This window comes from Oreochromis niloticus, linkage group LG14 (genome assembly GCF_001858045.2).
Source record: "Oreochromis niloticus isolate F11D_XX linkage group LG14, O_niloticus_UMD_NMBU, whole genome shotgun sequence".
Lineage (NCBI taxonomy): Eukaryota > Metazoa > Chordata > Actinopteri > Cichliformes > Cichlidae > Oreochromis > Oreochromis niloticus.
The window spans coordinates 23,891,924-23,904,367 of NC_031979.2; the positions used below are offsets into that span (position 1 = coordinate 23,891,924).

The window sequence follows — 12,444 nt, forward strand, 5'->3', positions numbered from 1 at the left end:
ATTTTATAGTCATTGCTTACTATAGTCAGATTGGACCTTTGATCACTGTCATTATCTCCTCTATGACATCTTTTATGACTGTAATTTAAAAAGATTCAAATTGGAAATAAAAACAACAAAGGAAAATATTCTGGATCCTTTTTTCCAGACTTTTTAGTTCCTGCTGCTTTCGCTGTATTATACCACTTTGATGGTTTTCTGTCACTTATCACAGCTTCCGTCTTAAAACTGGAGTCTCCCATGCTCCCCCTCTTCCTTGCTCTCTTTCTCTCCCCTCTCTTTAATGATGTGCTTGAGTGATGCTAATGAATGGTTCTCACACCGCTCCTCAGCCTCTCCCCCTCCATTCCCTTTCTTCTTCTTCTTCTTCTCTCCATCTGCCTGCTTGATCTGTCAGAGAAAGAGATTTCTCTTCCTCGGTTATGAGACTCCCTCGGGGTGATTCTACAGGAAAACTCTGATGACTTCCCTCATTTTTGGGCGGCCTCGTGATATAATGGATGGAAGGTCTGACTATTTCTGGTGGACTGTGTATCGGAGAGGCTCACAGTTGCAGTCAGGAGGGAGTGTTTGGGTAACAGGGTGGATGATGCGCAGTGTGTAGGTGGCCCTGCTGACACATGAAGGTGTTTTTGTGTATAGACGTATAGTTTTGTGCTCTCTTGATGCACAAAGCAGAAGAAGAGCCGTGTGTGATGCTCTGCACCACCATGACTGATGTCGGGACTCGCAGTTATAATGATCATTTTTAGCAGTGCAAAAATTCTATCTGGACACATTTGTTGACAAATCAGTAAGTTTATTCAAAGACTGTTTTATTTATCAAATACTGAAGTTTATTATCAGGCGAAAGCATTTTTATCAACTTTGATTGAGTTAGAAATTGTCAAATTATTACACTTTGTAGTCTGTTCTGCCACTAGATTAATAAAAGTGGTAAAGCAGGGAGACCTTTCTCGAAGAGGTAGGAAATCCTCCGAGGTCTCCAAAAAATTATGGACTGTACCGCTATGATATTTGAATCAATGATGCTCCAAATTAAAAAAGAAAATGTTTAAAAATTTAGATTAAATTAAAAACAAATCTGGTGATTTCCTAAAGATCTCGGAGGGGGTCGTCAAGGTATCCACCATGCACAAAATAACCCTGCAAAAGAAACACTAGTTAGTATTTCTGCATTAGTGATGAATTAAATTAATGCTATACAGTTCTCAGAGGAAGCAATTCAGTTGAGATTTCTGGTCATCTCTTATCATCATCTGATCCATCTTTAATTAATTCTTGCTTTAAGAAAAGTAAAAGGGGATTGCAACAAATATACTTTGCATCTCAAACTCCTTAAAGTGTGTTTAAATAGAACAAATAAAACAACATGTATATATAGTACAATACTTTTCCCTAAAAAGTAAATGCTGCCCAGAGAGTGAGCTGCCTTGGCTGAGGTTTCCACTCTGTTCAGAGCCATTTTCAGCAAAAATGCACATTAATCAGTTCATTTAGCTGTAGGATCAAGGAAAATACACAAGGAAACACATCGCAGTGCACACATGCCAAAAGATTTAGCAGTTCAGCGACATGGGTCACGTAGTTTTAAATAATGCACAATTAAAAACTGTAATGTTACTGATCGTGAGTGTTTTCTCTCTGAAACAGGCCTTTATACCACTTGTTCATTCACTTGTTTACAAACTCATCATCTTCATCACCTCCTCCCACTTTTAGTTTCTAACTTTCTCATAATTTTAGTTCTTGCCCTCTCTCCCTCTTTCTCCCTCTCTGTCTCTCCCAGCTATGAAAACAACCTCAGATAGCCAGCTCTGTTTACTTCATTTATTCTGGCTCCACCCTCTTATTTTTTTTTTAGCCCTCCCTGCATTCCTTCTGTGCTCTTATGCCGTTTGCTAATCTCATTCTTAATTTTGTTCCCTTGTGTTTTGTTATTCTTGATTCTTGTCTTTTTTATTCTGTTCCAGTAGTCTCTGTCCTCACCCTGCTCTACACCCATCCAACCTTTTCTCCCTTTATCCACTAAGCTGGCATCAGATGTGCCAGTGTGGATCAGATAATCAAGTCTTGGCTTCCCTGCACGCACTGAGTGGTACATGTGCACATGCAGTTAAATAGTTAAAAGGAATGTAGCTGGAGAAACGGTTTGTGGCCCCAGTGCTTTGTTAAGGACTGGCAGACAAACAATTAAACTGCACACTAATTGACTTAGCGTAACCCAAGCAGACAAAAGACTTCCTGTTCTATGTTTGACCTTTGAACTCGGTTTGTGACTCCTACCCCCTTCATGCTAGCCATGGGATGAGAGTATGTCATCAGGGATTGTTCTCAGAAAAGATTCATGGTGATTTTGGAATGAACCTCACTTTGGGAGTAGAGTGAAGTGACTGTGGGAAATGGAAAATGAAAGACAGATTCATGCACAGCCACACATGAATAACAGTGTTTTGGTTTCATTGGAGAAGATAGGGGTGGATTGACAGAGCTTGCAGAGCAAAGCTTCAACTATGCTGACAAGATATAACAAGAGAGGAGTGGAAGAATTGTTTTCATGTGTGGAGAAAAAGCAGAGGAGGCAGTGTTATCTAAGTCCTTGAAAGCAATTTCCCAGAGCAGAATGAGATATAGATGGAGAGTGAAAGAGAGGGAGGTATGGATAGAAGAGAGAGCTAAATGGGGACAGTGTATGAGCACTCGAGACATCAGGTTCATCTGAGCTTCTCTGTCATACGACCTCTAATCATTATATCCAATGCCAGGAAATTGCAATCCTTTTCCTTCGTTCTGTTTTCTTAATTGACTGCTCTTCAATCACCGCAAGTGTTGCGAGTGGAAACCACATATGAAATATGAGCTTTATGAATCTGGGATCATGCAGACCAGAAGCAAGTCAGCAGTATATTATCTGACATTTGTACCTCATGACCTTGGCTTGGCCTGCTTTCTCTGAAGCCCGGGCCTGAGGAGACAGGCATTATTTGCTCTGGACCTGCGATGGGAATCTGTGCAGAATCTGTTGATGTCCTTAGAGTAAAATAGATAGCGGTGAGGATAAAGTTTCTCTAGCTCAGCTCAATCCCGCAGCATTAGCCTGTGTACACTTGATTGGCGGTGCACTTTTTTTTTTCTTTATCTCTGTTTATCTGTGATTTATCTGCTTCAGCAAAACCGAAAGAACAAGCGGGTTACTGCTACTCCAGCCTGCCAAAGTCACCGTGTACGTATCTGTACTTACTGCACTTGCAATTCTGTCTCCAAAATAGGAAAAGTTTTTGGGACATGTTGGGAAATAAGCTTATTTACTTTATTGCTGGTAAGGCAGCTTTAAATCTTAACATGATGACAAAACTCTGGGGAGCTGCTGGCAAAAAATAGTTCCAGCATGTATCACCCCACACGGCCTCAACGTCTTGTTTTTACATCCTGGGTTTTGTAAGGATTTAACAAATGAGATAAAAGATGCTAATCTGTGAGTGTTAGATGTGCCAGTTGGCAGTTTTTGGATATTTTCCACTGAGGTATGCTAGCGTTTCTCCACCTTGTCTGATCCCCTAACTCTGAATAACTCTGCTTCTTGTTCCTGGTTTCTGAGTTCTTGCAAACAAATGCATATGTTAGATTTATTGGCCAACCCTGAACTGAATACACAGAAGAAGTTATGACAATCAGAAAAAAAGGATTCTCTACCCTCAATAAACATGAAGCCATAATTTTGTGCAAAGTGCAACTAAAACATATAAAGTCAAAGATTTATTTATTCAAATAATTAATAAGTGAGGAAAATGTGCTTGATATAAACTGAATGTATACCAATCAAGTAAATTTGACTTGTTACAACGATTACATTGTAACGCATGTAACAAAATTACATGGAAAATTTATATGTAAATAAATTGAAGTCACCATTTTGGGCAGGATTTATTGTGTGGATGGTTGCTTGTTTGATTTTCCTAAACCTTAAGTGTATATAAAATATCCTCAGAACTGAGAAGCTGCCTTTAGTGCTGAAAAATGATAAATCACCTCTGCTCATTATAACCCTTAAGTGTTCCATGCATTTGAAAATGGAGACCTACGCATCTTATCCTTCTGCTTAAACATGACCAATTAAAAGAAAAGCACCCTCATCAACATGTCAGAATTTATTCTCTTCTAGCACCTAATTTTTTTTATCTGCAGTCATCTAATTCTACTTGTGTCTCCCTCTGCTCTCCATTATCAGGCTGCTGCTGAGTTTGCTAAGACCCACCTGCCAGAGGCTCTGCGCCAGCAGCTACTGACCTATGAACGGGAGAAAGAGCGAGACAGGGAAAAAGAAAAGGAGAAAGATGAAAAAAGGGAGAGGATAAGCCTCTCCTACCCCTCCATCCTGGAGCAGCAGATACTGACGCTGGACAGAGAAATGCTGGAAAAGCTCTCTGCCGCTTACAACGAAGCAGGTGCGTATTTGCCCGTTCACGTAACTTCACACATGATCCGTTCTGCAAATATGCCAACTTTCTGCCCTTTTTCTTTGTTGTTGTTTAGATGCTACATTTGTTCGGTAGCTAGCAACTATCAAAATACACGCATACAGTATTTCAGCCTACCCGTGCAACCACAAAACTAAAGAGCATACAGATAACACAAGATGGAAGCAAAAGGTGTTTTGCTGCAGTGTCCCCTGTAATGCTGCACACAAACTATTTTCTTCTCCACTATTTCATTTGACGGTTGTTGAATAGTGACTGTCAGCACCCCAAGGCCTTGCTTATTCAGCTGTTTAAATACAAGTTGATCTTCACAAGGCTTGTAGTAATTATCTCAGGAGGCATGCAAGGAGAGAGTGGTAATGCAAGAGAGAGAGTGATGGATAGAAAGAGGTAGGAAAAGCCTCAGAGGAGTGGATTCATGTGTTGGAAGTGTGTTTTGTTTTTTGTTTTTTTATTGGTTAAAGCTATACAGTATAGGGAAATGGAAGCCCAGAACCACAGGCAGAATAAAACGAGAACAATAAATACAAAACAGAAAGATGGCAAAGTCCAATCTGAGTGCAACTAAACAACCTCAGGGAAGAGGAGGAGAAGGAGGAGAACGATGTGGACATATTCATGAACATAAGTGATTTTGTGCGAGTTTCATAGCAAGTCTTCCTTCTGTGCTGCCTTTATTGGATTATTGAACACAAAGTCAAGAGAGTTTAAATATGGATCGTAAGATTATTTCCTGGTCTCACTGCAGTGACTTTCTGCAACCTCAACAATTCAGCATTTCTGTGGGAAGGTCACTTTTCCTTCCAGCGCTCCGGTTAAACTGAAGATGAGAGAGTAAATGCAAGAGGAACGAGTCTCGAGTAGGTCTTTATTTACAGAATCTGTCTTCAGAGTTGTAACTGCAAAGTTTTTGTGATTTTCTTCAAGTGCAGTTAATTGCAAAGTTACTGAAAGCAGCTGTAAAGAACTCAAATGGGGCAAGAAGAAAAAAAAACATGTGGCCTTAATTAATAATTGTAAACATGCATCACAGTTCAAGGGCCGAGCCTCTCACTTGTAATTGACCTGTGAGGTGAGCTGACACTTGAGACGTGCTCGTTTGAAGTGGATTTTTTTGGGGGGGGGTTTGTGTACATTTTTGGGGATGATGATCATCATGTTGCCGAGTTCCCAGGTCTTGAGTTATTTTAGCGATGCGGTGACTTCATACAGTTTCACCGCCGCCTGCTGCAGTGCTGATTCAGACAGATCTGCCTTCCAGATGCAGCTGAATTACCTGCTTTTGTTTCCGCAATTAAAGCAAAATCAATTTAAACGGTAATCAAGGCCGAGCAGACAAAGCAATTAATGTGTGCGTAGCTAGTACACACACTCCATACTCGCCAACCTTCTGTGATGTAAACAGGTGAATTTTTCCTGAGTCGTTTCAACACCTCTGGCACTCACACCTGTGTAACATGCATGTTAGCTGTAAGCCCTAGACATGCTGTGGAATATGAAATATAATCCTTTATTTTATGGCATACAGCGCCTGCATGGATGAGTTTACTCTCTCTGTAACGAGCAGGAATGAAGGTCAAATCTGTGAAAAATTAGTTATAGCACATGGGAATTCTCTCATTCAACCGATGACATGAGGGTAAAGAGAAAGCTGACATGTGAATCACATCTAAGGTGGCGAGGCGGTCACGGGTATAAAAGAGCCCCTGAGAAGGCCTCACATCCTTATGTGAATGCTTGATATGTGACAAAGGATGTTAACGAGGTCAAATAAAAACAGAGTTGGAGCTTTCAGTCTGAAGACAGCTGATCCTTCCTTCTCAGAGAAGGTTTAGTTTTGCAGCTGAAGTCACCTGCTCTTCAACGCTTTATCCTCCACCTCCTTTGCTGCCTCTCCATCTGGAGCTAATCATCGGCTTTCTGATCTGTCACTCCCAAAAGGGGCCAAAAGTAAATCTCCTCTCCTGATCCCGCTGCCTTCTTCTGTTCTTAAGCAGACCTGTTGCGTTGAGTTTCAAAGATACTTTCCACACCTCCATCTGCTCGTATCTTTTTCTTATGCCCCATCCTTCTTTTTGGACAGCACAGCGAGACAGACTGACATGATGCTTCTAGATAAACTTGCAATCTCCATTACAATAAATGGGCTCCTGTGTTGTCTAGTTCAGGGATTGAATTTGCTGCGGCATTTGTTGTGGCTTTCTTGCAGGCGTCTCGGGGGAATCTGCTGATCAGGTAATTGTGCATTCTTGTCCTTGTATCTGATTCCACAATCGCATCGTTTAGGGCGCGCAGCTCCCTGCTTTCTGTAGTAATCGGGGGGCCTAAATTGAGCTAGCAGGGGAGGGAGTGAGGCAGAATAGAGATACACACTCTCAATTCAGCTCCCCGTCCCCAGGACAACAGCGTATCAGATTTATCCCCCTGTTCATTCATCCCTGTGTTGTTTATCAGCGAACATAAGCGCCTCAAAGAAAGATAAGGAAGATGGGACTTTGATGCAGTGCCCAGGAGCTTAGAGTCTATTATGGAAACAGTCTCCTTAATGCTGTATGGTATTCTGCTTGTACCAATCTTTATGTGGCTGGGTGACATGTCTGCACGCAACAACACAAAAATTGACTGTTTTGCTTTCGTCCAATAATCTGCAGTCAGCAGAGGCCACGCTGACCGGTTAGCCATGTCATCTTAAAAAAAATAAAGGCATCTGTCTATTTTATTAAAAAACTATTTAGGTTGGGAATGTAAGATTTAAATATGTGCAGAAATATTATGTCCACCATAGTCTGTAACAAAAGAACTTTTTTGCACAGCGGAAATTAAACATTCATGTACAAACCTCATCCTACACGGCATCATTTTGTTCACATCCTCTCCAGTTCTGACCTCTAAGAGACACTGTAAGGGTTCCCGGAGGTCACCGGTCTTCATTGATTTTCATCTTCAAATCTCTCAAGAATGAAGCTCCACTTAGTGAGGCACTACTCGTTGTGTTTTTGCACTCATGCTTATGTTTTTGTGTTTCTTTATTGCCATTAATCATTTAATTTTAGTATGTTCTGTGTGCCACATATTCCCCTTCAGACAAATATTTGTTTAAACCAAATGTGTTTGGTGCAGTTTTTTTTAAAACCCTTCTCCTTCAGTGCATGTGGAACGAGGCTGTGTAAACTTTGGCGGATCCAGTCCTTTTTTTCTAGTGAGGGGTTGCTTTTTCATGGCATCATTCTGAAAGTTTTTTAATTAAATGTATTTATTTGCCATAACAAAAAGTCAAATAAGTGTGTCATATTTAAGGTTATACCGCTGTGTCAAACCTAGGCCGTAACCTGACGTGCACCTCCCCAGAAATCTAACTACACATCATCATCGATAGAGACCACCCAGGTTTAAATGCAGTAATTTGCTCAAATTTGCTCAGTTGGTCTAAGTGGAATGATTTGAAAAGATCATTTGAGCTACGGCGTCATGATCAAAAACTGACCATGAACTTGGTCTGCTACCACCTAATACTACAGCTAGAGTGGTTGTTGAAGTTGTCTGAGAACGTCGGCTCTTATAACTTATTTTTGATCATAATCAGACAAAACTCAGCCTCCTGACTGTGTCTGTGCTGCTACTTAAACAGAAACAGTTACAGCTGACTAAGTATGACTGATGGCTGTTGTTACTTTAAAAAGCACTTTAACTAAATGTTTGTTCAAACAAAGTCAGCTTGCAGCAGTTTCTTTCAAACTCTGCAGCCACTTTGTTTATGAGGCAGAAGAAGAAACGGTTTGAATTTTGGTGCCAGTAACTATGAAGGCCAGCAGGGTGTTATGATCCCAACTAATCACTGTGAAAGCGCTTTCGTGCATGTCATCAATGTCTACCCTGTGACCTGAAACTGATGGATATTTGGTGGCTGCACGTCACTCTGTGGTGTTTAAAGAATGGAGAAATTTATTTTTGGGATTAGGTAAATAAAGTGAGAATAGGAAACATCAGCTTTTTTTGGCCAACAATATCTTTTATTGAATAATTGCCCAGTCACAACATTATATAGCTGTATAAAAACAAACAAAAATCATGTCATCATCATGTGAATTGATTATTTATAGGGTATTAGATAATCAGATGTCACCAACATCAAAGTCAGATCAATTCTCTCTAGATAACTTAAGAGAGAGCCCTAAGGGCTCTGAAAGGCCTGATAAAATTAGTGACTTTTTTCAACTGGCAGTGTTGAAGCTAAGGTGGAATACCATCCCTTCATTTTAAAAGGTCAGCATCAATCAGTTATATTGCAATAATGTTAGGAATGTGTCAACTTTTTGCAATGAGCCTCAGAGCATGCCATCATATAAGCCCTCTCTTCATCCTTCCAGTCTCTTTACAGCAGATTCAGAGGAATCCTCCAGTAATACGTGATATAATTTAGGAGCAGACCTCAAGCATTCCTCTTTCTGTTATGGTCAAAAGGAGGAATAGATTATGACTGATCAGTTTGTAAGTATTTAAAAACAGACTGAATGGTAGGAAAAGCTGTAACATCAGCTTTACACTGAAGAAAACTATCAAACATGTTTTACGGGCTCCGACGTCAGATATACGTCACAGTCACACCTCCGTTTTCCTGAACTCACCATGGAGACTTTTTAAAGTGGCTGCTGCCCACTGCAGGACTGTACCACCTTTGGATAGATTGAAAAAAGATTGTAAGGTTGTTTTTTTTTTTGTGTGTGTGTGTGTGTGTGTGTGTGTGTGTGTGTGAGACGAATTCGCTCTCACCTTAGAATTCAAGTTTTAAGTCTTTGCAAGATTGATGTTGTTTCTAAAAGAGTTGTTAAGGTCTGTAAGGCCTCGGGGCGTTAAGCTTTTTATTTTTTCTGCACCCTCTTGTTTGTGGGAAGGGAAAAGAAACTGGAAGATTAATTATATTAAAGGTTAACTCTGCCAACATTCAGGTCTCGAGGTCTAATACACAAGTTGTATAAAGATCAATTAATGTGAGAGTGCAGAATTAGAGAGAAGAAAGCTTTGCTGGCTTCTACTCATTTCTGCTGGAGGCGAAACTGAAGTTTCGGCAGATAAATTGCGTGGAGGGCAAGGTGGCCACTGGGTGTTGACCAAGAAAGGAGAGCCATAAAAAAGCATTTTCCTCCCTTTACCCCCAACTTCTTCCTGTTAAGAGGGTGTTTTTCCTTCCCACTGTCGCCAAAGTGCTTGCTCAATCATGGGGATTTTCACTGTACTTTTGCAAGGTTCTTACCTTACAAAATAAAGCGCCTTGAGGCGAATGCTGTTTTGATTTGGAACTATGCAAATAACATTGAAGTGAATTGAATACCTCTGTTTCTGCTGTTTATATTATGCATGCATTCCAGCTCTAGGGGAGGAACGTTAAAGCAGATTAAGGTTTGACTTTGAGAACCAAACTTCCTGAACTAGACTAACTAGAATAGATATGGTCATAGCCCAGTTAAATCAAATCTTCTGGTACTCTCTTATTTTGCCAAGAACAAGAGAGAGTGGAGAAATGATAGGTTGGTTCGGCTTTGCACATTCAAGCCAAAGCTAAATCTTACACAGGGCTCCAGAAAGGCTGGGACTGACCCAGAGAAAGCTGCTGTAGTTATTTAGGGGTGAAAAAAAAATGAATGGAATGAAAATAAAAAGCTGAGACGGTCTGAGAGGCGTGATATGCAAATCCAGAGTGTTGCTCTGACTTTATAAAGCAGGTCGAAATGATGCACATTCTAAAAATAATATACTGCTCTAAATGTTAACAGTGCAAGTCCAAGGAAGTAAGACAGGATGGCAGCTCTTAAGGGATAAAATTACTGTGTGTGTGCTAATGGGCAGGTAGTGTTTTTAGAAAGGCTTTGAAGAAGACAGCGAGGTAGGGCGAGCGCAGTGGTGGCAGTCCTGACCCCACATTTTTCACCTAAATGCCAAGCAGGTTGGCTAAGTGCATAAATCCATTCGGGTACTGTGGATACACTTACACTGAACTCTCCAGATGTATTTGAGAGCATAAATAGAGCCTGTCAGAGTTTGCTAACTGAAAGAGTGAATTAGTGCAGTGTTGCAAATTGAAGTGAGAGACTAACTGGGGTTAAGATGTTAATGGTATTGGAGTGTTGAAGGTGTGCCTGGCCAAGCTAAGCCCATAATTAGCATGAGCACAGGGTGCATATGGGCCATGGTGCCATTTTAATAGGGAATGCTGAATGTGTGCACTGAGAGGCTGGGCTAATTGGGGAAGGGTGTGCTAGGAAGGCACCTCAGTCCATTATCTCTATCACCATGGGAACTAGATAAGGATAATTAGCTGGACAGCATGGCACAGTGCAGTGGCAGCTATAGGCACGAGGATTAGGGATGCATAACGTGGTGAAACTAATAGAAATAGATTTTTCACGAGGTCTGTGAGATTTACAATTAAGCGGCATCAATTTTCACTTCACTTCACTTTAGTCTAGTTACTTTCCGCCTCCAGTTTCACCCAAATCTTTCCTCAAAGGGGAATAATAAAATCACTGTCCTGCTGAGGAATTGTCTCTGTCCTCCAGCTCTATGCCCATCTCACACTTGTTTTATTTCATCTGCATCATGCACTGCAGCCTTTTCTTTACTGTTTCATTGCTCACCAAGCGACTGCGTCAGGTCTGGGACAGAGTAACTGCAAACATAATGGAAGAAGCCTTCATGGGGAAGAGATTTATTCCATCGGGTTCAATGAGAAACAGCTGAAACATACATTTTTAGTCAGCATCGGCACAAATATGTGAAACTTAAAAGAAAAGTTTGAAATGTTAGTAGGTCATCCACATTCTTGTAGTGGCATTTAAACCTGCTTAGTTTTTAGTCCTTTTTTGCCTCCTTTGGCATTTTTTTTACCCTAAAATCCTGATTGTGACTTGACTCTACCCCCTCGCTTGCTGTCCGGGTGGTCCAGAACTTTCTTTTTCCTCTTTTTTTTCCCCTTTCCTGTGTCCCTCTCTCTCTGTCCACTTTTGTCTTCGCTCAGTGTGAGCAGATGGCCAAACAGGCAGATCTGTTCTTTCTCTACAGGACTTTGGATCTCATACAATAGGCCTCAGATCCTGAGTACATACACTGTTCTGCCTGGCTGGGAAGCCAAACAAAGAGAGGAAGGAGAAAAAGAGTGGAAGAAAGAGAAGTTGCGTCAAAGAGCGTTTGAATTGTTTGCACGTGGCTTCACGTGTTTGCCGTTACACAGGACGGACGTGCGTGTCTTGGAAGAGCGCTGTGTTTTTATACTGTACTGTAAAACATTGTGTGTCTGTCACTGGATCAAGTTTTCAATCACACACTAAGGTTTACGAATTGGGGATATAATGAGCTGACATAAATTTATCAGCTGTCACACTGTTTTTAATAAACACTGATTAATAACAGCATGGTATTTTTGAACCACATGAATGTTGTTTCTCCATCACTCTGGTAAAGACAGAAATATCTCAGCAGCTGTTTGATGGACCTCTAAGAAATTCATGTCCAGCTACCATGATTATCATCTCCTTGCTTCCCCTCTACCCTTCCCCTCCTCTGTTTCAGGAACTACATGTCTGGTGGCCCTGCTGTCTGATAAGGAGCTGACAGTGGCTAATGTTGGAGACTCACGCGGAGTTCTTTGCGATAAAGACGGCAATGCCATTCCTCTATCGCACGACCACAAACCTTACCAGCTCAAGGAGCGCAAGAGGATCAAGAAGGCCGGTGAGAAAATGGGCTGCGATCCAGACCCATACGCAGTTCTCATTATATTCAGAGCAACAGAAAAGACTTCAGTTAAAACTTGAGGGAGCATCCAAACTCACATTGTTGCTATGAAAGCATGAAATGAGTCTTCTTATGATCAAAGCTAAAAGCCATTACACAGTCATCCCCCCTCATACATCTCAGTCTCAGGCTGACATCAAACCCTACTGACTGATAACACTATCTGCTTCTAAAGCAG

The 12,444-nt window shown here is 41.1% G+C and overlaps 1 protein-coding gene across 1 annotated transcript in view; it reads left to right on the forward strand.

Moving 5' to 3' along the window:
- The window catches only part of ppm1lb (protein phosphatase, Mg2+/Mn2+ dependent, 1Lb), a 50,325-nt gene that overhangs the window by 34,003 nt on the left and 3,878 nt on the right, over positions 1 to 12,444 (forward strand). The window contains exons 2-3 of the mRNA XM_003454800.5: positions 4,229 to 4,445; positions 12,042 to 12,203. Coding sequence (XP_003454848.1) covers positions 4,229 to 4,445; positions 12,042 to 12,203 — 379 coding nt within the window. The remainder of the gene's footprint in view (positions 1 to 4,228; positions 4,446 to 12,041; positions 12,204 to 12,444) is intronic.